The 27,573-nt window shown below is 41.3% G+C and overlaps 2 protein-coding genes across 6 annotated transcripts in view; one reads left to right on the top strand and one right to left on the bottom strand.

Annotated features, from left to right (window-relative positions):
- Window positions 1–2,701, top strand: part of LOC117368042 (cytochrome b-245 chaperone 1 homolog) — a 36,776-nt gene extending 34,075 nt beyond the window's left edge. For all 3 annotated transcript variants that reach the window (XM_033961289.1, XM_033961290.1, XM_033961291.1), the window contains one exon: window positions 1,740–2,701. In XM_033961289.1, the coding sequence (XP_033817180.1) occupies window positions 1,740–1,872 (133 nt within the window). In that variant the 3' untranslated portion in view covers window positions 1,873–2,701. The remainder of the gene's footprint in view (window positions 1–1,739) is intronic.
- Window positions 2,702–8,515: 5,814 nt separating this feature from the next.
- The window catches only part of HEXD (hexosaminidase D), a 37,869-nt gene continuing 18,811 nt past the window's right edge, over window positions 8,516–27,573 (bottom strand). For all 3 annotated transcript variants that reach the window (XM_033961523.1, XM_033961521.1, XM_033961522.1), the window contains exons 7-13: window positions 25,064–25,135; window positions 23,581–23,776; window positions 19,437–19,519; window positions 14,791–14,869; window positions 13,658–13,756; window positions 10,195–10,284; window positions 8,516–8,831 (exon numbers count right to left, since the gene is read on the bottom strand). In XM_033961523.1, coding sequence (XP_033817414.1) covers window positions 8,636–8,831; window positions 10,195–10,284; window positions 13,658–13,756; window positions 14,791–14,869; window positions 19,437–19,519; window positions 23,581–23,776; window positions 25,064–25,135 — 815 coding nt within the window. In that variant the 3' untranslated portion in view covers window positions 8,516–8,635. The remainder of the gene's footprint in view (window positions 8,832–10,194; window positions 10,285–13,657; window positions 13,757–14,790; window positions 14,870–19,436; window positions 19,520–23,580; window positions 23,777–25,063; window positions 25,136–27,573) is intronic.

Genomic DNA, 27,573 nt, shown 5'->3' with positions numbered 1-27,573 from the left:
CCTTGGCACACTAATCTCGGGGCCACGGCTGGATGGCACCTGGAAATGCGCAGATGTCGACGTGATGATGTCATCACATCGATGTCTGCGGATGTCCTCCAGCTGTGGCCCTGAGCCTCTCATTACTGCTGGGGGGGGGGGGGGGCGGGTCTGCAGAAGGAGAGATGAGGAGGAAAGGCGCAGACTGACTAACTAATCATTTAGCCAGCGCCTCCCTCCTTGCCGACATTTCAGGGCACAACTGAAATCTGGCACAGTTTGTGATGATACACTGCTGTTCTAGAGGTTAGTTTTGGAAATGGATATCTAAACGAAATGATAAAACTGCAGTGTAGGCTGTACGCTGTGTAGAGACAGGATAATTGATTACCTAGTACAGTATTCTTAAGCCAGATCTCAAACAGCCTGATTAGTTTTTTCACACTATCTAAAACAAATATGCATGGTGCCTACTGTAATATTATTCTAATGTTTCACATGTAAATTGATTTGGGCCATCTTCGAGGGAGAAAGGCAAGACGTAAACCTAATTAGAAACCAAGGTAGCTGCAGACTGCATGTTGCCTGACTAGGAATAAATGTGCCAGAGTATACATTTTCCACTAATGTGCGGCATTTCATGATGGCTAATGAGAATCATTGCCCATTTTTTTCAAAGTTGTGGTCTGTTTAAAAAAGATAATAAGATTAGTGCCTAAGAGGGATTTCTACGAGCTTAGTAGAACTTGGCCATGTAAATGAAGGCTTCTGATGGACTTTTTCTCCCTCTGATATTTTGTTTTTCTATTCCTGAATCTATACTCATTTCACCCTTGCTCTGAACTGCTGGATTTTTTATTTATTGGGCAAATGTTTGTTTTTCCTTAGTATAGACCTAATAAATGTGAACAGGGGAACAGAGTATGAGATTTACTGAACAAGAAGTGGGAACAGTATACTTATCAAGCTGGGAGTGCAGTCGTATAGCAACTAGAACTGGTCTGCTGCCTAGAGCTCTAGCTGTTCTAAGCAATAGTTCAAATTGAACACACTGGGTTCTGAGCCTAGGCAAGTGATTTTGGGGCTCATTTTCAAAGCACTTAGATATACAAAGTACCATAGAAACCTATGGTACTTTGTGTGTCTAAGTTCTTTGAAAATGTGCTTTGTGTGTCAAAGTACCATAGAAACCTGTGGTACTTTGTGTGTTCAAGTGCTTTGAAAATGAGCCCCTTTTCCTGTGCTTTCTGAAAACTACTACTACTAATCACTTATATAGCACTGTACATTTTGACATTTATAGACGGTCCCTGCTCAGAAGAGCTTACAATCTAACTTGGACAGACATGACATATAGGGTTGGGGATGCAGAACCCAAGGTGAAAGGCGTTAGGAGTCGAAAGCACGCTCGAAGAAGTGGGCTTTTAACTGGGCTTTGAACATTGCCAGAGACTGAGCCTGCCGTAGGGATTTGGGCAGCTTGTTCCAAGCATATGGCACAACAAGGTAGAAGGGACGGAGTCTGGAGTTGGCAATTGAAGAGAAGGGCATAGGGCTTACCAGCTGAGTGGGGTGGGAGGTGGGGGGAAAACAAATGTGTTTTGCGTTAGTCTGTCCTTTCTTAGTCAAATAAGTAAATCTATTGATTTATTTTCAGACAGACAAATCAGAAGGTCAGAAACTTGGGAGTTCTGGCAAAGGCAGAAAGTTCTGCCTTGGTGCTTCAGCCCCTTTTAATGTTTTTGCCTTTTATTTTCTAGTGACGTGGAAGCAATTGCAAAACTAATTACTGGCTTTCTGGAGCTGGACCTTAGGATGAATCGGGACCGGCGTCCCTCACAGAGCAGCGACTCAGATGGTAGTGACCCAGAAGAACCTATCACAGAGGACTGAAGGTTTTCAGAACCCTTTGTGTGGTTTGGACATATTTTAATAAAAGGGCATGGGTCCTTGTGAGTTTACAATACTAAGGATTTCTCTAGATTCCTGGTATCACCATACTTCCATCAGGTACCCCCACTTCAGGATACGCTACAGTTCTGCATCAAAAGCTCTATGTGAATATACACTGGTTGTAGTAAGTTGACAAGTCACATGTTTACTTATGTGTCGTCAGTTCTACAGCATATAGGCCTTTATGTATATCTTTTTGCTTTAACATGTTACTAGCAATTTGGGCCCCCTCAGAAATATCATGTCATTGAATAGTGAAACTGGATTTTCCTGATCCAACAAACACCTTTTTGTTTAACTGGTACCAGTTTAGTGGTCTCTTTTGTTACCTTTACAGTATTTAAAAGTATACTTCACACTCATTTTCTGGTGCCAAAATGTTTTTCTTGATGGTATGAGTTAGTCTATACAGCAAAGTTAATAAAAAAAAAAAAAATATTGTATTTGTCAGTCTGAGCTCGCTGAGCCACAAGGAGGAAAATTTAACAGAAGTTGATAAATTAAGGCCTTTTTTGATGAGTTCTTTTCATGTTTGAGACATGCATAAACTGGTCTTTAAATGTTTCTTACAGAAACGTCTAAGTCCCCATTTTACAGAGAATGTGGTGAAAGCAGTTAGCTTAGCAGGGTTTAGAAAATGGTTTGGATAATTTCCTAAAAGAATGTAGGTGCGATTCTACAAACAGTGCCTAGCGGTTGATTGATACAAGTGCCAAGTGGTATCATTTATAGACACGGAGCCTAAATGTCTGTCTCTTTAAAAAAAAAAGCAGCATCAGAAGTTACATCTGCTACCAAGCATTTAAGGATTTGGTCAACAACTGCTATTGAGTAGTACTCTATTAGAGGGATTTGGGAAGGCTACCTCCTTAATCCCCTCTCCCAATGTATGTCAAACTGGTCTCTGTAAGATAACATGGTTATGTTTCTAAAGTAATAATGATAAAGAGATATGTGCCAGCTTGACCCCTTTGCACTTTTCTATGTTTATTTTGCTAAATTGGATATTTATGCTGTACATGTGACAGTACGGTAGTCCACAGTAGTATGCAAAAAAGTCAATCTTGTCAAATCTTGTCTCACAAGGCTTATTTTTGTCACTTGGTATGTCGTACTTATGTGTCAAATTTCAGCTTGATTAGACAATATTTAGAGGTCACCCCAGCATGAATTTTGCTTTTGTATTGTGTATGTAGGTGATTGCACATACTGTATTTTTCACTCCATAAGACGCACCTGACCTTGACCATAAGACGCACCCTAGATTTAGAGGAAAACAAGAAAAAAAACATTCTGAACCAAATTGTATACTAATATATACCCAGCACCTTTAAATTCCATCCCAGCCCCCCCCCCCCAGCGGTACCTTTAAATTGTGGTGGTCGCTGGACGGCTTCCTGCTGATTATGTAAGGGCCAGTGGTAGGAAATATATATGATAAGAGTAGTAGAACAATAAAACCTACATAAAATAAATAGATAAAATAAAATGGAAAGAATGAAGATGAGAAAAAACCCAACATTATTAAAGCAATAAACCCTGCTGCAGAAGGATAACTAGAATGCCTAGTGCGGGAGAAACTGGTGAACAGTTAGAACCAATGGTTGTATGCTGTGAAAAAGGAAAAAAATAAGATCAAAATAAATATTTACAAAAAACTCTTAAGAAATGTCATTAGATCAAAATTAAACCATAATGGGTGAGAACGAAACCAAAATAAATAAATAAAAATTAAGTCAAATAAGGCCCATTTAAGTCCAGCTTGAAATTACCGGTAGATCTACTCAGTGCAAGGCCAAGGGAACACCGTCGACTGCAACCCAAATCGGTTTTCTCCATGGTGCGACTCAGGCCAATAATGCTTCGGTTTTCCTGCTGGGGGATGCCGACTCCAGCTGTATCGGAAATCAGTTTCCCTTCGGCGTCAATGAAGCCCTGGCTTCTTCCCCTGCTCTCTTCCACGCTGGTGGCCGCTAAGCTCGGAGGCCGACGATGACTGTTGCGTCTGTTTGGGTGGAGTCTGCATTGCTAGGATCGCCTGCGTTGATAAGCTTTCTCCCCTCTGCCGCCGTCTCCGCTGTGTCAGCTGAGAGCATCCCGAATGCCGATCTCCCACTTTGCCCGATGAGGTCTCGTGGCCCAGGCATTAGCTCGCTTGTGCGCCGCTGGCCTCAACATAACGAGGGGTGTGTGTATATTCGCTCCATAAGACGCACTCTTATTTCCACTCACTTTTTTGGGGGAAAAAAGTGCATATTATGGAGTGAAAAATACGGTAATTAGTTTGTATGGCGTCTAGTTTGTGATCTGCACTGAAAACTGGCTCCTTGGGGAGTCAGTCTGTAAGCTGTCAACTGCTAGACTGCCATGTGGATTGGATGTTTTTTCACTGGTTAATTTTCATCACTATGATAAAGAGAAATAAGCTATAAGTTGACTTGTGAGTCGGTAATGGCAGTATAGGATCGAGCTAGGATAATGACACAATGCATAGACTCTTGCTTTAGGAAATTAAAGAAACTACAGAAATATAAAACTGTTGCAAACAAGGCGCTCACAGCCATTTCCTGACATCTATGGTTTCTGTCCGAGCACTTAGCAGCATTTGCCATTTTTGATGACAGACTCGCATCAGACACAAAGCTATGAATGTTGCAAAACTTACAGCATCCACCATTGCCAGATATTCTATGACGTTTCATGCATACAGATAAACGGAACCTGTGACCTATGACAGTCTTGTAACAGAGACCAGAGTCATTTTTTGATCTCTTGATTGAAGGAGGATCAACAAAAGTGAAAATATTCCTGAAGAAACATCCCACAGTAAGGACCGACGATCCAGTTTTCAAGGAACTTTGGAACTGAGCATGCAAACTGACAGTTAATATCGTAGCATGAGGGATAAGCCTCGTTGAAAAATATGATACTTTGACAAAAGATGAGAAACAGAAGTAATTTGTTCTTAGGCCAGCCACCGAAAGAAATTTCCTTCTGTATCAAAGGCAGCTGTTACGTCATACACCGTTACTTGTTGAGTGCACAAGAATTACAATATACACTTCTCCCTCCGTATTCGCTGTGATAGGGGATTAATAGTCCCGTGAATAGAGAAAAACCGCAAATAACTTTTTCATATCTTATTTGCTGTTTTCTATTAAAAACCATCATAAAGATAGTGAAACCATGAATAACATAGTGGGAGACCTGGCCTGTTCCTGAAGGAGAGGCAAAATACGGTGAAGAAAGTGCCGGGAATCAGCGATTTTTCTCTGTAAACGCTTGGAATCAGTGATTTCTCTATGCAAGCTGATGTAATTGGGGGGGGGGGGGGGGGGGGGGTGAGGAGCCAGCAAGCTAAAAACCGCAAATAATTGAAACCGCGAATACGGAGGGAGAAGTGTACTGTTAAGCTTAGCAGTAGTTTTAATACAAAAACAGCAAAGTGGGGTGACCCCTAAACTTTGTTTTAAGTAAAATTTTGTGTGTTTTTCATTTTTATATAAAGGAATTAAATTAGCTTTGTGGACAAACGAAATGTGTTAATTATTTTTTTTTTTACCACCCCTAACGCGACAGGCTCTACTTTAAGCAGATTGTTCTAAACTACTCATGAAACTTGAGATATCCTGACTTGGCTGTTTCTATTCTGACTTCTAAACTAGGACTGTAAATGAAAAGGGAGAAAGTACATTGAAACTCCTTCATATATAGCAACAATTGATTTCTCTTTGGTTCCCCTTTTTTCTGAAATGTTCACCTGATAAAGGAACATGTGTTGTCTTGAAAGTCTATATACTGTGTATATACGTATGTATGTGTATGTAATATATACAATACAGTATATCTTTATATGATTTTTATGTGTGTACAACAAAAACTAATTAGAAACTGCAGAGACAGAAATGCTTTGACAAAGGGAAGGCCAAAAATGTATTTCCACTGGTAGTACAGGCAGGTTTGTGAGGGTGAGTTAAGGGTGTTTTAATGGATTTGAAAATTCTGTTTTGGCCTATTATGATTCCTAAGGTCTGAATGAGGTACTGTTTGGAACATAAAAATAGCCATACTGGATTAGACTAATGGTCCTTCTAGCCCAGTATCCTGTTTCCACAGTGGCCAATCAAGTACCTGGCAGAAACCTAAATAATAGCATTGGTGCGCAGGTGAAGCCCTGTGCGGATTCCAGATATAAACAAAATGCATTGAAAAATTCTGCTGGTATGAAGGTCTCGGTGGCCGTAGAGCAGGGGTGTCAAAGTCCCTCCTCAAGGGCCGCAATCCAGTCGGGTTTTCAGGATTTCCCCAATGAATATGCATGAGATCTATTACCACACAATGAAAGCAGTGCATGCAAATAGATCTCATGCATATTCATTGGGGAAATCCTGACTGGATTGTGGCCCTCGAGGAGGGACCTTGACACCCCTGCCTTAGAGCAAGGTTTCCCAAACCTCTCCTGAAGGACCAAATTATGAATATGCATGAAATCAACTGATATTCATGAGAGACCAATATGCAGATTGGTTTATGAAGCCTTAGCTTAGAACTTTCCATTCCAGTGGTGCAGTGTTCTAGTTTACACTCCTTAGAGCGGAGGTGGGCAACTCTGGTCCTTGAGGGCCGGAATCCAGTCGGGTTTTCAGGATTTCACCAATGAATTTGCATGAGATCTATTTGCTTGCACTGCTTTCAATGCATATTCATTGGGGAAATCCTGAAAACCTGACTTGATTCCAGCCCTCGAGGACCGGAGTTGCCCACCCTTGCCTTAAAGCAGGGGTCTCAAAGTCCCTCCTTAAGGGCCGCAATCCAGTCGGGTTTTTGGGATTTCCCCAATGAATATGCATGAGATCTATGTGCCTGCACTGCTTTCAATGCATATTCATTGGGGAAATCCTGAAAACCCGACTGGATCGCGGCCCTCAAGGAGGGACTTTGAGATCCCCCCACATGGGGTTTATCAGCCCCATGTGGATTGACAGCAGTGCCAGGCAGCACCAGGAGTGCATGGAGGTCAGGAGGCCTGCGCACGGAGATAGGCAGCTCCATGCATGTAGGACAGCAGATCTTGGGGTTGGCAGCCCCATGTGGCGCGGTGGCAGGCAGCACCCAAGAGTGTGGGGTTGACAGCCCCATGCAGCAGCAGGCAGTACCCAGGAGTGTTTGGAGGTCAGTGGGGCCTATGCATGAAGGTCAGTGGATCGGCGGCACCCAGGAGGGAATGGAAGTCAGTGGCTCAGAGTGTGGCCCATGAACGGAGGTCAGGATTGGAGGCATGTACTTTAGATATCGGCTGCGTGGAAGGTGTATGCGTTATGGATAGCAGCTCAGGGCAGGTCGGCCTGCATGCAGGAGTGTCATGCAGAAGTTCAGCTAGGAGAAGGAAGACAGCCATACCGATGGTGGCTCGAATATAAACTGAGACCCCCATTTTTGTCCCCAAAAACTCGGTTTATATTCTAGTATGTACAGTAAATTCTAGTGCAAGTATAATTTAATTTAGATTTATCTAATGAATATAGTAATACTATTTGCATGGGGTTCCTTTATACACAAAGAAGACTGGAAAGGCTGAAGGTGCTTTAGATAGGAACTTCAGAAAAGGATGAATCATGAGGCAACGTCTTTAAATGTTAAGTTTTGTGCATGCTATGACTGAATGAACCATCTTTATAACCCAGGGTATCTAGAATATGATCTTTGTCAAATTTATGCTAATGCTCACCATAGCACTTTGTATCATGCCAAAGAGCACTTCCTTCTGAACAATCACCTCTGAAGAGACTGATGCCCCATTTATGTGCCGTGGAAATCAGGGCTGTGGAGTCGGTAGATAAATGTTCCGACTCTGACTCCTCAGTTTTTTGTACTTTTGACTCCGACTCCGCATGAAACAAGATCTTCATCCGCGTAAAAAGATGTGCGTATGGTGGGAGAGCTTGGTTGGATGAATTTTTCGAGTCAGGTGATTTCTACCAACGAGGTATTGAAAACCTTGTTGAACGTTGGAAATAAGTTGTAAACAACAACACGGGAGAATACATTTATAAGTATTGGTGCTCCGAATTGTGCGTTGCGTGCCATATAGTGAAGCACGTGTTCGTTTGTGGTTACGTGAGGCACTGCATGCATTGGTCTTTATTCTTACAGTAGAGAAGTCATTAATTATAACTTTTTGTGAAGTGGGACATTTAAACTTGCTTTTTTTTAATTCCAATCTAAATTTAGTCGGAGTCGGTGCATTGTTTGGCAACTCCGACTCCGACTCCAGGTACCCGAAATTTCCTCCGACTCCGACTTCGACTCCACAGCACTGGTGGAAATTTAAAAAAAAAATAAAAAATTAGTTTTTTGTTAACAAGGTAATGGGAAGGATAGATTTAACTTATAATTCTCATTCACCCCCTCACACTTAAAAGAACTTTTCCCTTTGCTCTGCACTTCTCAACTTTCACAGCTACAGATCTTAACTCTGACTTTGTGCAGTCTTCCAACTTTTATGCCAGGTTGACAATTGCTTAAACATGCCACTCATACTTTTATGCACACAGAGTTGCAACCCAAAGTATGAGGCAAGTTAAACAGTATACATGAGGAATTTATCAAAACATTATCATGTATATAAAAATACAAAATATCAAAATGAGTAAACAAAACAAATTGACAATTAAAACGGTTGTTTTAATGTTATAGCATCATTTTACGAGTCCAGAACTGATGAAGTCAGTTGAGGCTGTGTGCTCAGAACTTGATCTAGGTCACTGACCAGTAGTTGTAGCCTGTGAACAGTTGGGAAAACATTTTCTTCCATCCACTCCTCTACAGTGTCTGGATAGTAGATCCTTTCTAGTGCTGCTTGAAGCTCTTGTATGACAGTGTTTGATTTAGATAGAAGACTGAAAAAGTTAAGGGGGAGAACGTGATGAGCACCCAAACTAGAAAGACTTTACTGGTTTAACAAAAAAACAGCACTGGCTGAAGTTAAAAGGGGGGAGTGTATGTGCCTGACTAGTCTCTACTCACATTCACAAAGAAGACATCACATCAGAAAGAAAGCACTGGGGGATAAATTAATAGAATGACAGTGAAAGAGACTCAGGAATAATAGAAAGACATACACTCCTCCCTCCGTATTCATGGGGGTTAGGTGCAAAGTGAATAACTTTAGGGCCGACTGACCCACCCCTGCCTCCTGGAATTCTCCACTTATTTTAAAGTCTAGGGGTGAAGCGGAGCAGGAGCGATTTTCCTACGCTCTTGCCCTGTGCTGAGCCATGAACTCAGATGGCTGCCATGAGTTCCTGCTGTAGTCTCACGAGACTATGGGAACTCACATCAGCCATTTTTGTTTGTAGCTCAGCCCAGGGCAGGAGCATAGGAAGATTGCTCCTGCCCCGCTTCACTGCTAGACCACCAGACTTTTAAAAAGTAAGTAAGTGGAGGTGGGGATGAATCAGCAAGATGAAAAACCACAAATAAAGTTGCAAGTGCCAAACCTGTGAATATGGAGGGGGACCTAATCTAATCTAATCCTTAAGTTTATATACTGCATCATCTCCATGAGAATGGAGCTCGACATGGTTTACAAGAACTTAAAATAGTGGGTAGAGAAGAAGAAAAAGGATTACATGAACTTATGTGTAGAAGGGGGGAGAGAAAGGGGGGAAGGATAGAGCTACAATTTGTGAAAAGCCAGGTTTTCAGTTGTTTGTGGAATAACTGAAGGGAGCTCAGGTTCCGCAGCGGGGTGGTGAGGTCGTTCCAAAGACCTGTGATTTTGAAGAGAAGGGATTTTCCCAGTTTGCCTGAATAGTGGATGCCGCATGGAGAGGGGAAGGCTAGTTTAAGCCTTTGGGCAGTTCTGGAGGAGTCGGGACTGGAGGAGTTGAAAGACAGTGGGATAAGAGGAGGCAGGATTCCGTGAATGATCTTGAAAGCCAGGCAGGAACATTTGAAATGGATTCTGGAGTTTATTGGGAGCCAATGAAGTTTGGCAAGGAGTGGGGAGGCATGGTCAGACATGCGTTTTGAGAAGATCAGTTTGGCTGCAGTGTTCTGGATTAGCTGGACCTGTATTCTTTTACGTGGAAAGGTTAGTGAAGAAAACTGTATCTGAATTCAAGATATGGACAAGCATAGAGGATCTCTTAGGGAGAGGAAGGGATTATAAAGCAAAGTAGTTGGTGTAGAGAGGCAAACTTCTGCCATGCTTTATGTGACTGCTTTGCTTTCAGTTATTCAGATGGGCTATGGCCATACCTTAGAGCGGTGGGCTGGATATGATGACTCATTATGGGGTGAAGAATCTTCTGTTTTCTGTGGTAGGGACTGAACCATCCATTCACATACCTAAAACCATAGCTAAAAATAATTAACCTGGGGCAGACAGATAATTAGTACCAATTAGTAGCACACTGTAAAAATATAGGTATAAAAATATAGCATATCATGCCTGGTTTTGGTTAATTTCCACAATGTAGGATTATTACATATTAAAAAAGGCATCTAATAACTGGCTTTTGGTAGTGCTATAAATTTTCATATAGGAAATGGCATAAGGTAACATTCATTCAACCTCTTTCAAATGGTTTCATATTCTTCTAATTATAAAAATATGACATGTTGAGGGTTTGCATATACTTAGTGGTTAATTAAAAAATGAGTAAAGATTCTTTGCTTACTAGTGCTGCCCAATTCAGGAAAAAAAATTTTGATTCACTTTTCCTGCCCAATTGGGTGTTTTTTTTTCCAACATCCTGGTGGGTTTATTTTATAGCCTTTTCACCCCCTTTGCCCTCTCATACCCACATTGGCACTGTGGTGTAAACAAAATAAACAAACAAAAAAGAATGTTCCTCTCTGTTAAATCCTAGCTCACGTTCATGGTCTAACACCAGCTCTGGCAGGATACACATTTCAAATCTGACATATTGTAATCACAAAACAGAATATAAAATTATTTTTAACCTTTTCTTGTCTGGTCATTGAAATCATGTTGGTCCCAGGCTCTGATTGTCTTCTGATAACTCGCTTGTCAGGGTCTCCTGCCCATTTGTTGTCTCCTTCTTTCTCCGTGCTAACCATCCATCTTCCATCTCTGTCTTCCCCTTCCCTCCCCTTGAGGTCTGGCATATTTCCTTTTTTCATCTCCATCCCCGCAGCTACAGCGATGGACCCCACTATCCCCAGATCCACCATCTCTCCTTTTCTCAATTACCCTTTCATCCAGTATCTCTCCTTCCTTCCCCACCATCCCAGGGTCCACCAGCTCTCCCTTCCCAACTACCCTCCTATCCAGTATCTCTATCCCCCACCCCCTCTCCACACCATCCTTTGTGTCAAACTTCTCTCCCTAAATCCCATTGCCCACCATCCAGGGCCGGATTTAGATGAAAAGAGGCCCTACCTATTCCACTTATGAGGCCCTTTCACCTCCCATTTTTAAGTTTGTAAATTACATGAGAGATAATAAAATACATCATTACTGTGATATATATCAATATGTTAAATGAAACATGTTGTTATTGGTACTAACCTTTATAAAAAATGTGACAAGGATAATAAATAAAAAAAAGTCGAGAACACTTATTTGGATATTTATTCTCAGCACCATACTTGTAACAATAGCTAATCAAACATAACACACAACATTGCCCCTTCCTATGTCCATAGTGCCCCCAGTGCGTACTTCCTCATCTCAACCCCCCTCCGATGCCCGCCTGCCTCCCATCCATTGAACACCCCCCATGTCATCCTGCCTTCCATTAAACCCTCCCACCCCCCCTCAGATGCCAGCCTGCCTGCCTCCCATCCCCCTTCCACTGAAACCCCCCCACCCCACCTCCCCCCCCCAATGCCAGTCTGGGCCGCCCTGTCCTGACGGATCCACATTTTGTCTCTCTCCGCGTGGGGCTGGGCTTTGCCCAGCTGTTTTCGGACTGACATCTTTCCCTCCCCGATCCTCCTCCCAGGGCGAGAAAAAGAAAGGGAGAAGCCGAGTCGGCGCCCCGTTGGAGCCGGTGCCGGTTCCGATCCCGAAGCGTAGAATTTCTCCTTATTTTCGGTTCAGTGTTTTAGTGTTCACTGTTTTTAGAATAGTGTAATTTTAATTTTGCTAACAATTTGAATGTAGGCCCCTCTTGATCTTGAGGCCCTAGGCTGAAGCCTAGTTAGCCTATAGGAAAATCCGGCCCTGCCACCATCTCTTTCCCAGTCTGATCCTTCATCATTTTCAAGGAAGCCCACGATCCAGATTTTTACCTACTACTCTGCTCTTTGTTCCTGTCCTGTTCTCACTAGTTTTTCTTGCTGTAACTTTTTAACATTTGCTCTCCCCCAACCAAACTCCAGCAGTTTCTCTGACTAGCTCCCCACAGGTCAATCTCTCTCCCTCCAGCCTGTCCCATTCATCTGGGCCTGCTCACATATCCAGAACTCTATTCTCCCATCCCCCGCGGGATCCTCTACTTGCTCACAGCGCTTTCACTCTTGGAGTTGTGCAGGCAGCACAAGTGAAGCAAACATGATGCCTAGGAAGTCTTTCATCCATTCCTTCCCTATGACACTTGTCGGCGGAATACTGATATCTCCATTAGCTGCTGTTCCGCCTTACCTGAACCTGTTCCTTGCTCTGCACACAAATTCTGACTTCCACTAACTGCCGTTCTGCCTACCTGAACCTGCTCCTTGCTCTGCACACAAATTCCAACTTCCACAGCACGTAAACTGTGCCAGGAAACCAAGCCCCGCCCTAACACTCAAAAGGCAGCCTTCTCCATGGCCAGACACTGTAGCAGAGGAAAAGCTTCCAGGGCTCGCAAAGGCAGCGTGTTTGTAATGCTGCCCTGACAGTAAACACTGTGCAGTGCTGTTGGGGAGCTAGCAGGGTAAGTAAATTCCGGATCCCGCAGGGGTGTGGAATAGAGCTCCAGCCAGGTGCGCAGGTCTTGCATTGAAGACGACTGGCATAGCCTCATACATTTCCTGACTGACCCCATCAAATCGCAAGGCCATTTTTTTTTTTTCCGAATGGATTCACCCGAAGTGAATCGGTGAATAGATTCGAATCGGAAATCGGGCAGCACTATTGCTTACAGTTGAGTATATTTGACTATAATTTGTTTATACAACTGGGGTTTATAAGTAGTATTGTTTAAATACTGGTTAGTAGGTGCTTATGCTACAGTATAGCTTTGGAAAATCTTTGTGGAGTGAGCATATCTTTGGATCTAGAGATGTAGACACGGGTGGGCGCAAGCCCTTCCACTTTTGCTCCAGACCCACCCACCAGCCAAACACACCATTTATGTAGCTGGTGGGGACCCCCTAAGAAATCTGGAGCTTGTCCCAAATCAGCTGCTCAGTTCTCACAACCAACTAAGGCATTTTTAATTTTGGAGTGGGGCTGGGAAGGAAGAGGGAATGGGGTACCTAGTGCCCCCCCCAAAAAAAAAAAATAAAAATCTTTGGCTGTACCACTACCTTGGCTATGGGACTAGTTATATAAATGTTGGGAGATTAAAGGTCTTTAGTCAGTCATCAGTGAATGAGGGAATTTTTTAAAAATTGAGTTAAGGCCCTAAACTTGTTAGCAACATGTGCCTGTCATAGCTTTTCTACACATGCAGTTTTGCCAACTAGCAACTTAATGCCACATTAATGTTGCTATTAAAATATATCCAAAAACATTTACAAAGATTCAAAAGAAGATGGGAAGGCCTACCTGTTTCTTTCAAGGAACTCATCTACTGCCATTTTCAAGAAGACTACTTGAGTTACAAGAATAAGCACATCACTGCCAGGAAACGTCCCAGAGCTTTCACTGTGGGGAAACATCAATAGTGCTTTTAACAGCAGTACCTCAAAAATTTGTTGCTGAAGCAGAAATAACGGCACCCATGTACAGATGAAGAAATTATCTTAAACTTTTGTTGTTTACTTGCAATTACATCACTTTATTTTCCAGAGATTAAAAAAAAAAAAAAGATTTGACATCGATATGGGAACATGATTTAAGAAAACTGATATTTCATGGGGTGTCCTAATTTTTTCACATGGCTATGCAAAAATGGACACTTGTTTGCTCAATAAATTTTGACTTCCAAAAGCAAAAATACAATAAAAATCCCTCATTACATTACATTACATTACAGGCTTATATTCCGCCTGTACCTTGCAGTTCTAAGCGGATTACATCAGAAAGATAACTGGACATTTCCAGGAAGAGAAATACAATTAAAGAAGTTGGACCTAGTACAACAAAAAAGATAGCTGGACTTTTCCAGTAAAAGGAATACAATTAAAGGCGTAAGGTCTAAAACAATTTTGATGAGAGGATTCTAAGAGGGGGTGAGAGGGGAAAAGGAAGGGATTAGGACATTTGGGTGAATTTCTTGAATAGTAGGGTCTTGATTTCTTTGCGGAAAGCCTTGAGGTCTGTTGAAGCTGTCAGTAGGTTGGTGATGGTGGGTTCCAATTTAGCTGCATGTGTTGCTAGTAAGTTGTCATACATCTTTATGCGTTTAGTTCCTTTAAAAGGGGGGTAGGAGAAAGGGGATTGGGTTCTCCTCTGTCTGGTTGAGAGGTTCCTGTTTAGACGGTTGTTTAGGTGGGTGGGTGCCGTTCCGTTTAATGTTTTGAATAATATGCAATATAGCTTGAATTGGATGCGGGCTTGTATTGGAAGCCAGTGTGAGTCTAGGAAGGCGTTGGTGATGTGGTCAAATTTTCCAAGGGAATAGATCATTCTGAGGGCAGTGTTCTGCACGATCTGTAGTTGTTTTATCAGGTAGGTGGGACAGGAAAGGTAGAGGATATTGCAATAATCCAATAGACTTAGGACTAGTTTTTACTTACCTCATAAAGGTATCAACTTCCAGATTTGACATCCCCAGGTACTTTTTCACTGTATCTTTGACTGTTTCAGAACAGCAACCTGGGCAGGGGGAGGGGAAGAAATGGAGAGGAAAAAAAAGCCCCATACATGAAACAAAGGTGGCCTGGAAAAGGAGAAACACAAAGAAGGGCAAGGCAAGATTGAAAAAAAAAAAAAAATCAAGCCATAAAGTATTATCAAATAAAATTTAGAGAGGGTCTTTTCCAGCAACTAGAGTCTTCAAACAAACGTGTGAAATTGCTAAGTTTTCCTACCTCGTATATGGACTAAATCAAAGCTTGTACATGGCCATATATTAAGATCTGGTCAATAAATACTGTCTGCATATATGATGTTACCCAAACCTCTTTGTGATTTCAATTTGTACATATGAAGAAAGAAGTTTGAGAGGGGAAAAAAAAGTAGGTATCCATTCTGAACTTGTCTCCTTTTGGGTTTTTCAACTCAGTCTGTGGGACACTCCCAGCTAGACAGGTTAAGGTCTTCACAACTAATAGACATGAGATATATTTGCATTCAACAGTTAGTGCATTCAGAGCTGTACTGTGCATCGTCATTCAGGATATCCTGAAACCTGACTGCTGGATGTGTTCCAAGGACTGGGCTAGGCAGGGCATTGGATTATGCAGTTCCCGTGTCAGTGTGGTTAAAGCTCCTGGATTTGCTTTAGATGTGCTAACTTGACTCAAACATAATTGTTAGTTCATCTGAGAACTGTGGTATGGCCAAAAATTTAAACAGCCCAAAGCAAAGAATGATGTTTCTGAATACAGAAGTGGCCCAAAGGTTAAAATACACCAGTGGTAAAACTTGCTTAGAACTCAGATTTGGAAAGGTAAATAAAAGAAATCTAAACACTAGTTACTAATGTGAAGTATCCTATTAACATAGTTACTAGGTCCCATGGCAGATGATGGACTTGTGTTAAGACACCACACATTAATGGCATTATTGCATGGTAGGAGGTGTAGACCAGGGGTTCTCAACCCAGTCCACCCCCATCCCGTTAACTTTTCTGGATATCCATAATGAATCTACTTGAGATAAATTTGCATACAATCGGGGAACATTTGTGCCCTATTGGAGAGTCAGGACAGGCACTACTGCGGGCAAAGGCTACGTTTGCTAACATCAGGAAAGGGACTGCTGGGAGTTCCATAAAGATCCTACTTTCACCATGAATACGGCCACATGACAGAAGGGGCATGTTACATCCCTTTGGAGCCAACAAGGAGTAGGAGATTTTGTTGGATCCTTTTCTCTTACTTTTGCACCTCTGGGGAAATGTAAGGCTAACAAAACAATGATATTTGCACCACTTAATGGAAAAGACCCCCTGATCATCATAAGAACATAATTGCCGCTGCTGGGTCAGACCAGTGGTCCAACCTGCCCAGCAGTCCGCTCACGCGGTGGCCCCTAGGTCAAGACCAGTGCTCCAAATGAGTCCAGTCTCATCAGTTTAGCATAAACTTATCCAACTTTGTCTTGAAACCCTAGAGAGTGTTTTCCCCTATAACAGACTCTGGAAGAGCATTCCAGATTTCTACCACTCTCTGGGTGAAGAAGAATTTCCTTATGTTTGTACGGAATCTATCCCCTTTTAACTTTAGAGAGTGCCCTCTCGTTCTCTCTACCTTGGAGAGAGTGAACAATCTGTCTTTATTTGCTAAGTCTATTCCCTTCAGTATTTTGAATATTTCGATCATGTCCCCTCACAGTCTCCTCTTTTCAAGGGAGAAGAGGCCCAGCTTCTCCAGTCTCTCACTGTACGGCAACTTCTCCATCCCCTTAACTATTTTAGTCGCTCTTCTCTGGACCTTTTCAAGTAGTACCGTGTTTTTCTTCATGTATGGTGACCAGTGCAGGTAGTGAAAGAATTACAACCGTTGAGTACACTATCTCCCTCTTCAATCTTCCTAGCTCTCCCAAGAGCCTACTCAAAAATTGGCAGAACAGGATAATAGGCTTAATTCACTGAACAACAGAACTTTTAAGATGGATTCTCATCTGAAATCTGTGCAGACTGCTATGGCAGCAGTTACCAAGGACAACGCATTAATTCATTCGCAGATGGAAGTAGAGAATTCTACAAGAGCATGTAATATGAGATTACTGAATTTTTCTAATACTCACTACCTTTCTGCAAGATAATTTTTTAAAATGTATTTTGAGAGATATCCTTCAACTCCCTAATTTTGAGCAGATTGACATAACTAATTTGTATTTACCTATGCAGGATGAAAAGTAATAAAGGAGAGGGTGGAAATGATGCTATTAATTCACCTGATAGTCTAGGTGTTTCACAATTTTTAAAATCATCACAAAATGTTATTACCAAAAGAGCTACATTGCTAATGACTTTACATTCAGAGGAACAGATGATTTTTATTTTAAAAGCTTATTTTCTAAAGAAAGCATTGTAGTTTTGTAGTCAAGCTATTCAATTGTTTCCACGTGTCTCTACTGCAACTCAAGCATTTCTTCAACTTAAACCTAAGGTTTTAGGTATAGGGGCATTATTTTTCTAAAGTTTCCTTCATTATGATAATAATCGGTATATATTCCTAGATTCCTCGCAGTTAGAATCCTTTCTTGTTGGAAAACCAACAAGAGAGAACTTGAGTACTAATTAATTTATTACCTACTATAAATATTTCTTTATTCTTACAGCAATTTGAGGAATGAAAAACAGGTCAAGTTGTACAATGCTTAGTTTGCGATACTTACGTTCTTATGTTTGAAATTTTCAATTTTAAGAGTGAAAGATGTTCCCTTGATGTGGACTAGAAATATGTGTTATACTTTCTAACTGGTGTTAATTTTCCTGTAATTATGATACAAATCTCAATAAAAAATTACAAACAACAGAGGTAACTACATGCAAATTTATCTCATGCATATTCATTGTGGGTATCCTAAAAACTGAACAACCTACAAACCCAGTATGAAATTTTTCTTTTTTCCTTTTACATGTGCTGTGTATTCAAAAATACCAGAAAAAACCCAGACAGTAGCACACAGAGGGGCATAATCAAAAGAAAAGCCTAAGTCCGATTTGGACATAGGGCGCTAGTCGCCCAAAGTCGGCAGTGGAAAAATGACCAGTCTTGAAAGGTACATCCAAAATATTTTTTTTCCAAGAGTCATCTCTGTACGTCCAGGCTTTTGATCGTCCAGACAGTTTCTGTACGTCCAGGATTTTGATCGCCCAGTCACTTCATCTATCTTTATACCATATTCTCGACCAAAAATTTGTCCATAAGAATAGCCTTACGGAGTCAGACCAATGGTCCAAGCCCAGTAGCCCATTCTTACAGTGGCCAATCCAGGTCACTAGTATCTAGCCAAAACCCAAGGAGTAGCAATATTCCATGCTACCGATACAGGGCAAGCAGTGGCTTCCCCCATGTATTTCTCAATAACAGACTATGGACTTTTCCTCCAGGAACTTGTCCAAACCTTTCGTAAAACCAGCTATGCTATCTGCTCTTACCACATCCTCTGGCAACGCGTTCCAGAACTTAACTATTCTCCGAGTGAAAAAAAATTTCCTCCTATTGGTTTTAAAAGTATTTCCCTGTAATTTCATTGAGTGTTCCCTAGTCTTTGTAATTTTTGACTGAGTGAAAAATTGATCCACTTGTACCCGTTCTATTCCATTCAGGATTTTGTAGGCTTCAATCTATCTCCCTTCAGTTGTCTCTTTTCCAAGCTGAAGAGCCCTAACCATTTTAGTCTTTCCTCATATGAGAGGAATTTCATCCCCTTTACCATCTTGGTTGCTCTTCTTTGAACCTTTTCAAGCACCACTATATCTTTCTTGAGATAAGGAGACCAGAAATGAACGCAATACTCCAGCTGAGGTCACACCATGGAGCAATACAGGAGCCTTATAACATTCTTAGTCTTGTTAACCATGCCTTTTTTTAATAATTCCTAGCATCACTTGCTTTTTTAGCCGTCAACAACATTAGGCGGAAGGTTTCATCGTATTGTCTACTACCCAGATCCTTTTCTTGGGTGCTAACCCCAAAGGTGGACCCTAGCATTCGGTAACTGTGATTCAGGTTATTCTTCCCAATGTGCATCATTTTGCATTTGTCCACATTAAATTTCATCTGCCATTTGGACGCCTAGTCTTCCAATTTCCTAAGATCCGCCTGCAATTTTTCACAATCCGCATGCGTTTTAACAACTTTAAACAGTTTAGTGTCATCTGCATAATTTGGGTGGTTCTAGGTTTGTACATGCCTGTGTCTGGTTCACAGTAGGATTGGTGTATGCAATACTTTTTGCCTACCATAGAATTCCTCTATGCAGCTTGCTTCTCAATTGCCAGGGTATCCATAATGAATATGTATGACAAATTTGCATACAATGGAAGTACATGCAGATTTATCTCATTTATATTCATTGTGGATATCTTGAAAACCATACGTTCTGAGGACTGGGCTGAACTCCTGATCTAGACCAAAATCTAAAAAAAATCTGAAACTCTTCTGAGATGGAGGTCATATTTCATTACCAGTGCAGAAGAGGGAGGAGCCACTGACCTGAAGTAATGCATTAAAATGTTAACACAATGAAAATATGCATGCTATACCATTCTCTAGCGTCTGCAGGCACACAGCCAGTGATGGGATTCCCACCGGAAGAAGCTCACACAAAACGGAGAAATGATCATACCTAAATAAATAAATATTAGCGTGGTAAATATTTACTGTTTGTTGTTTAGGAAATTATAATTTTGACTCTAACCTTAAGATCTACATATATCATCACACTCAGGTTATCAGAGCAAAGTATGAAAAAGATGTAATTACCCTATTGCTCCAAATTTCTTTTGAGTCAGCTGAATCTAATTATCAATTAAATTTGATCCGATAAAGTTGATTTAACTAAAGGAGGCAGTTATCTTTTCAGATGGGCAGTACAGGTATTGGATAACTTTATTCCTTAAATAAATGATGTAATAATTTAAAAACGGTCATGTGGTTACTCAGGTTCCCTTTGTCTAATGCTATATTTTATTTAAAGGTCAGAAACCAATTAGTATGACATATAAGTAATGATATGGGAAATCGGGATAGTTTTTTCACATCACTGTAAAACAGGAGCCATATACAACTCCATGGTGGGTTTCCTGTTATAGAAATTCAGTGGAACTTAGCCAGGAAGGAGTAGCTTCTACCTAGGTAACTTCTGATGACTGGGTCATAGCTGTATTTTCATCCACACTATGTTGAAAATCAAGGCAGACTGTTTCAGCACTATCTGGGAAGCGAAAGAGTAAAGTCTACAGGGAGCTACCCAGTTAGCAGAAATCTTTAATTGGGTAGCAGAAGGGTTATCCTAATTTTATCCAGGTAGTTATTCTACTTTGGGTCTGAATACACCAGTACCTGGACAAGTGCTAGTGGCTGTACTGTACTGTACACAGCACCAGTATCCGAGTATGGCCTGTCATTTAATATCCAAGTATAAAAATCTATGGCTGCTGGCATTTAAAAAAATAAAAATAAATAAAAAGTTGACCACTGGACTGAACAATGTCTGCAGTGCTTTAATTTGATGTGATTTGTCTCCATAAACATGAAATTTCTTCCACATGTTCTGTTCTCTAAGCTTCTTGGTAACCTGATAGATCAGTGGTTCCCAAACCTGTCCTGGGGGACCCCCAGCCAGTCAGGTTTTCAAGATATCCCTAATGAATATGCATGAGAGAGATTTGCATATAATGGAAGTGACAGGTATGCAAATCTCTCTCATGCATATTCATTAGGGATATCTTGAAAACCTGACTGGTTGGGGGGTCCCCTAGGACAGGTTTGGGAACCACTGTGATAGATGGACATCTTTGTGAGGGATTCGGTGGGAGTTTAAGTGTGATCACAATGAAGGAATAAGACTTCTCTTGGTGCTCCCTGGACTCCACAGGGTAAATAACTTTAATCAATGGAGTTATAGTGTAATATTTCACAATATATATCTAAAGAAGAGAGGAGGCCTGACCACACACTTCAGAATTATCAATCAAAGCTAGGACCTTGAATGTCACAAATTTCTTTACCTTGGTACCTTTTAAAGTTACCCAGTAAAGAAGTCCTATTAATAATAGGCTACTCAGGTTAATTGGGTTGAAAGGTACGTATTTTTGGCCCATTTTATAAAGGCATATTGGTACTTGTGTATCTTTATAAAACAACAGCACAAATCCTGAAGAAATTGCGCCTACACTGAAAATATGGAATTTATGTCTGCTTAAGAACAGAAATAAATGTTGTTGTGCAAATTATGCAAACAAAGAAAAATCCAACGAATCTGCAGTAAAAAAAACAAACACCAAAAACAAGAAAGAAACTGCAGATGGAATGTACAAGGATAGGAATCTTTATTAAAAAAACATATAAATTTATAATCCTTTGAAAATGACTCTCATATACATGGAGTGCGGACTCTACACGGTCCGTGTTTCGGAGAAACATTCCTTCCTCAGGAGTCTGAGATGTCCAATCTATCACATATAGAGAGAGTGATGCGGAAAACAACGTAGTAATAGTTTCAAGTTTATTAGGATTTTATATACCGCCTATCAAGGTTATCTAAGCGGTTTTTACAATCAGGTACTCAAGCATTTTCCCTATCTGTCCCAGTGGGCTCACAATCTATCTAACGTACCTGGGGCTATGGAGGACTGAGTGACTTGCCCAGGGTCACAAGGAGCAGCGTGGGATTTGAACCCACAACCCCAGGGTTGTCAAAATTTTCAAAACTAATGCGAAAACAAATCTCCATCTGAGCTGATGTACTAACGGCCTCTTTTACAAAGCTGCAATAGCGGCTGCACTGTGCTAACGGTCCCGAAGCCCATAGAGATTTAAAGGGCTTTGGGGCTGTTGCTGCACGGCAGCCGCTAGTGCGGCTTTGTAAAAGAGGCCATAAGTGAATCCATTGTTTTCCGCATCACTCTCTACATGTGATAGATTGGACATCTCGGATTCCTGAGGAAGGTTCTCTCTTCTTTTTTTCTAAACATTAACTATGTAACTTTTCCCTTTTATCCTCTCGTATTTCTGTTGTGTTTGTTTATGAGTGTTTTTATACCCTTATTTACCTAATTTTAATTTGTATGTTTATTATGTTTATTATAACTCGTTGTAATTCGCTTAGTAAATTATGGATAAGCGATTCATCAAATTTATAAGGCGTGTTTCTCCGAAACATGGACCGTGTAAGGTCCACACTCCATGTATATGAGAGTCATTTTCAAAGGATTACAAATTAATGTTTTTTTAATAAAGATTCCCGTCCATGTACATTTCCATCTGCAGTTTCTTTCTTGTTTTTGGTGTGCAAATTATGCACTTGTTTTATAAAATACGCATATAAATTGCAACACTACCCGTAATCCAGCCCTGAACATGTCTACTTGCATATCATGTACTTTTGTAAAAAAGAATCATTGTCAATCATTGATATCCACGTGGGATCCCTACGAGGGTCGAGCTAAGGAACTAAGTCATCAGCACTCAGACTTAATGGGGTGGGTCAGTAGAGTGGGCAGACTTGATGGGCTGTGGCCCTTTTCTGCCGTCACCTTTCTATGTTTCTAACCTGCTCCATGCTTTATTTTTCGAGAGGGTTAGGGATGATGGGAAGTTGCTCAGAATTTTTTTTTTGGGGGGGATAGAGGGGGTGGTACCCTTGCTATAATGCATCTTTAAAAAGGCAGGAAAGGCTGCTTTATAATTCTTGTACTTTATATAAACGGCCTCTTTTACAAAGCCGTGCGGCAACAGCCCCGAAGCTCTTTAAATCTCTATGGGATTGAGGGCCGCTAGCGCAGCTTTGTAAAAGAAGCCGAAAATCTCTATATAATATAAAGGTCATTTTTATAAGTATTTTTTGCATATATAAAGCCTCTTAAAAAATCATATACTTTTTGGCATGATTTAATTTAAAGGGCTTTATACGTGCAAAAAAAATATTTATAAAAATTACCTCTTTAATATATAGAAATTTTATAGAGAGAATGAGAATCGAAGTTGCAGGGAGGTAGCCTTAGGAATAATGTTAGGAAATTCTCTTACACAGAGATGGTGGTAGGTGCCTGGAATGCCCTCCCGAAGGAGGTGATGGAAAGGAAAATAGTGAGAGAATTCAAAAAAGCACGGAATAAACACAGAAGATTTCTAATTAGAAAATAAATGGTATATACTGAAGCGTTAAGAGCGATACTGGACAGACTTGCAGGGTCTGTGTTCCATATATGGCAATTCAGTTTAGGATGGGCTAGGGAGGTCATTGATAGGAGCTCCAGTAACTTGGAACATGAATACGTTGCTGGGTAGTCTTTAAGGTACGTATCTGCAAACAACTAGATGGTTGGATGGGCTGGAGTTAGCTTCGACAGCAACTCCAGTAGTTGGAACCTAAGGACAGTACCAGGTGGACTTTAAGATCTATGACCCAGAAATATCATAGAAAAAAGGACAATTTAATCATGAATTTATAATGCATATAATTAATGTACAGACTGGATGGACCGTTCAGGTCTTTATCTGCTATCATTTACTATGTTAAGCAGCCTTTCCTGCATTTTTAAAGATGGCTACCACCTCCTCTATCCTAAGAAAACTATATCAGATAGAAATTCAGGTCTGATGCTGCTGTGTATGGTACGTGTTCTAAACGTCTGGCCAGGATTACACTTGTACAATCACTGCTTTAAAATTCCCTGGTAGTACCTTTGCCAACCAGTCAATGCAATGCCCTGGAGGAAGTGTGCAGGTTGGCTGCTTGCTACTTTCAGCCACTGTAGGTGATTGTCAACATGGTGTCCGATGTGAGTTAATGACTGATTCGCCCCTGTGGCTCCTTTAAAGGCACTGGCAACCCACAGCTTTGAGAAGCCACCCTTCTGGTACTTTTCTATGAGTAGTCCTGCCAGTAAAAAAAAAAAAAAAAAAAAAAATATATATATATATCTATGCTTTCAAGATCATGAATGTTGAGGATTATGAGGAAGGAATTTATGGGATAGCATAACATACAGAATGCAAATTGAGATTTTAGCATTATACTCGGGATAAAATTTTAAAAATTATAATGCAGATAAAAGGAAAACACCAATTTCCCCATATAGGAACTCAACCATTTCTTAAACATCAAATCTGATTACATTTTTTCGGCTAGAAATCAAATCAATTCCTAAGAGCTAGCTCCAAAATCTTTTATTCATCACAGATTCATACTTGAAACTTGAAAACTACTATACTGGAAAGACTTTCATCCTTTTGATTTACCCTGGACATAACAGCATCTTATATTAATTTTGGGCCCAAGAAATGCACTAGGGCTTATTTTTAGGGTAGGTCTTATTTTTTTCATGTACAATGATCATCTCTCCCCTCTCCTTCACCACAATTCTTCCTCTTTCCTTTCTCTCCCCCACATGTGCAGCATCTTTCTTCCCCTCTCACCATCCCCTTGTGCCTTCCCTCTGCAGCATCTTTCTATCCCTCCCTCATGCAGAACCCTTGCACAGCTTCTATCCCTCCCTTCCATACAGCATCTTTCTATCTCTCCCTCCCCTTGTGCAGAACCCTTGCACAGCTTCTATCCCTCCCTTCCGTGTAGCAGAACTCTTGAGCAGCCCCGCAGCCGAACCCCCGCTGATCCTCCCATCCTTACATCTTTCCTTCCCATCCGAACGCCAAGACCTATAAACTTCCCTCCAAAGAGCAATGTAGATAGCATTCTAAACAGGCTGCTTTGTGGACTTCTCCCGCTGGGACCTTCTGTGCGCCGCGTTACTGATGACATCATCGGTGATACGGCAGAGGGAATGCCCTGCCGGGAGAAGGCTGCAAAGCAGCCTGTTTATAATGCTGCCGATACTGCTCTGGAGGGAGGTGTGTAGATCTCACAGTTGGAGGGTCGGCGAGGTTTGGATGGGAGGGAGAGATGGAAAGATGGGAGGGTCAGTGGGAGTTTGCCTGTATGGCGAGGCAGGGGGAAGCACTGCTGCCGGCGAATCCATGGACTAGGGCTTATTTTTGGGGTAGGGCTTATATTAAGACCTACCCCAAAAATCATGCCAGGACTTATTTTCAGGGAAACACAGTATATGACCACATAACTGGGTGACCACCAAATAGGAGCAATGCTCACATTGATATTGATGAGATGCAAACCAAGTTAGTAGGTTAACTGTATTTAAGTACATACTTTTATGGTCAACATCAAGATCAGAAGCATAGTCCCAAATCATAGGCTCCACCAGCCCTGCAATGCCAGATTCTAGAAGGGGAAAATGAGCTATTTAAATTGCTGAATTATAGCAACAAAGAGGCAAACCAATCACAAAATATTGCAAAGTCCAACTTCAAAGCAGTAGATAGTCCAAACTAGCTTGGAGCTCAAAATCTATATTCACATGAAAAATAAATGTTTACAATGCTCAAACTAGCACGATGAAGCTGTTTTCTGAATAAAATAACTTTTTATTCAGAAAACAGCTTCACCGTGTTAGTTTGAACATTGTAAACATTTATTTTTCATGTGAATATAGATTTTGAGCTCCAAGCTAGTTGTCTACATGTAGTGCTTTTTAAAATATTGTTTTACTGCTGTTATACACTGGCTAAGGTGGTGCGATGCCTTTCATTTTCGGTTATTTATTAGCCCCTGATGTAGACAGAAAAGCCAAAATGTGTTGTGTTGCTCACTACAAGGTTGGATTAATTGTGAATTGTTGTCGCCATGCCAACCTGAAGATTGTGAACATTTCTTTGTTTTTACACAATTGAAAGATTTTGAGCTTCAAGCTAGTTTCATTGCTCAAACAACCAACAACAGAACTTGCACAGGGATTAAGGCCTGGATTATCTAAATGGTGCTAGTTTGAGCCCAAACTCAGTAAAAATAAAAACCACCACTGAAATAACGTTTGTAACTCATTTTCAAGCAGCCTATGGGCTCCTAAAAACATTAGTGCCAAAACTCATGCCACTGTAGGCATTTTAGGTTACTATGGGAGTGGCTAATGTCAGAAGTGGCGTTAGGCAGCCTAAAAAGCCTACGGAGGCGAGATTCTGTATCCGGTGCCATCATCACGTGATTGACACATGATCGAAAGCCGCTTTTAAGGCAGCTGCCAACAATGGCGCCAGTTACAGAATCCAGACCTAATACCATATATGCTTGAATATAAACTGAGATTTTTGGGCCAAAAAATAGCCCATAAATGGGGGTCTCGGTTTATTTTTGGGTCAGTGCTGACCCTGCCCCCGAACCTGTTGCAGGCCTCTGCTGGGCCAGCCATGAAACCTGGTGCTCCAGCAGTGGCCGGGACAGGAGGCATCCCTCCCACCTCCTGTCCCAGCCAATTCTAAGAATTTATACCTCCTTCCCCCCTTCCCCAAGCATCTTTAGTATCCCTGATGATCCAGTAGTGAACTGCGGCAGGAGTGACCTTCCTTCATTTCTGCTTAAGCAGAGCTGCTAGCTGATTGGCTGCCGTGAGTTCTCACGGTTCACCACTGGACCACCAGGGATACTAAAAGTGTGCAGGGGAGGTGTGAGAAAGGTAAAAATTCTTAGAATTGGCTGGGACAGGAGGGATCTCTCCTGTCCTGGCCACCGCTGGACCATCAGGTCTCACAGCAGGCCCAGTGGAGGCCTGCAAGACATCGGAAGGGAGGGATGCTGGGTGCAGAGACTGACAGGGGAGGGTGTGAGTGTGGGGGCTGCATGCAGAGCCTGATAAAGCAACAGGGAGGGGGAATAGTGCAGAGCAAGGCAAGGAAAGGCACTGCACTTGAATATTAATCTCTCCGATTTATATTCGAGTCAACTTTTTTTCCTCTTTTTAGGGGAAAATAGGTTACCTTGGTTTATATCTGGGTCGATTTATATTTGAGTATATACAGTAGCAACTGGAAGGACCAACTGGGCAGGCCACAATGCTATGAATTATTAGAAAAGGGATGGTAAATAAGACCAAAAATATTATAATGTCTCTGTATGGCTTCATGGTGCCACCTCACCCGAGTATTGCACTCAGTTCTGGTCACTGTATCTCAAAAAAAGATATAGCGGAATTAGAAAAGGTTCAAAGAAAAGCGAGCAAAATGATAAAAGGGATGGAACTCCTCTCTTATGAGGAATGGCTACAGAACATAGGGTTCTTCAGCTTGGAAAAGAGACAGCTGGTGGGAGATATGATTGAGGTCTACAAAATCTTAACTGGTGAAGAATGGGTAAAAGTAAATTGATTTTTTACTCATCAAAAACTACAAAGACTAGGGAATACTCAATGAAGTTACATGGAAATACTTTTTAAGACCAGTAGGAGTAAGTAAATTTTTCACTCAAGAATAGTGAAATTCTGGAACTTGTCAGAGAATAGGGTAACGGTGGTTAGCGTAGCAGGGTTTAAAAAAAAGTTTTGGACAAGTTCCTGGAGGAAATGTTCATAGTCTGTTTACCTTGGGATTGGTAGATTAGAATGTTGCCACTATTTGGGTTTCTGACAGGTACTTGTGACCTGGATTGGCTACTGGGAAACAGGATACTGGGCTAGATGGACCGCTGGTCTGACCCAGTATGGCTATTCTTATGATGAATATACAGAGAGCCTGTGTGTGGATGGTACTAACCCCCAGACTCCAACATTTTTGCTCTCCATACAGATGTACAGGTGTCTCCATATAGATGCCCATGTGTCTGTACACAGG

This window comes from Geotrypetes seraphini, chromosome 10 (genome assembly GCF_902459505.1).
Source record: "Geotrypetes seraphini chromosome 10, aGeoSer1.1, whole genome shotgun sequence".
Lineage (NCBI taxonomy): Eukaryota > Metazoa > Chordata > Amphibia > Gymnophiona > Dermophiidae > Geotrypetes > Geotrypetes seraphini.
This window is presented reverse-complemented; position numbering and strand designations above follow the sequence as displayed.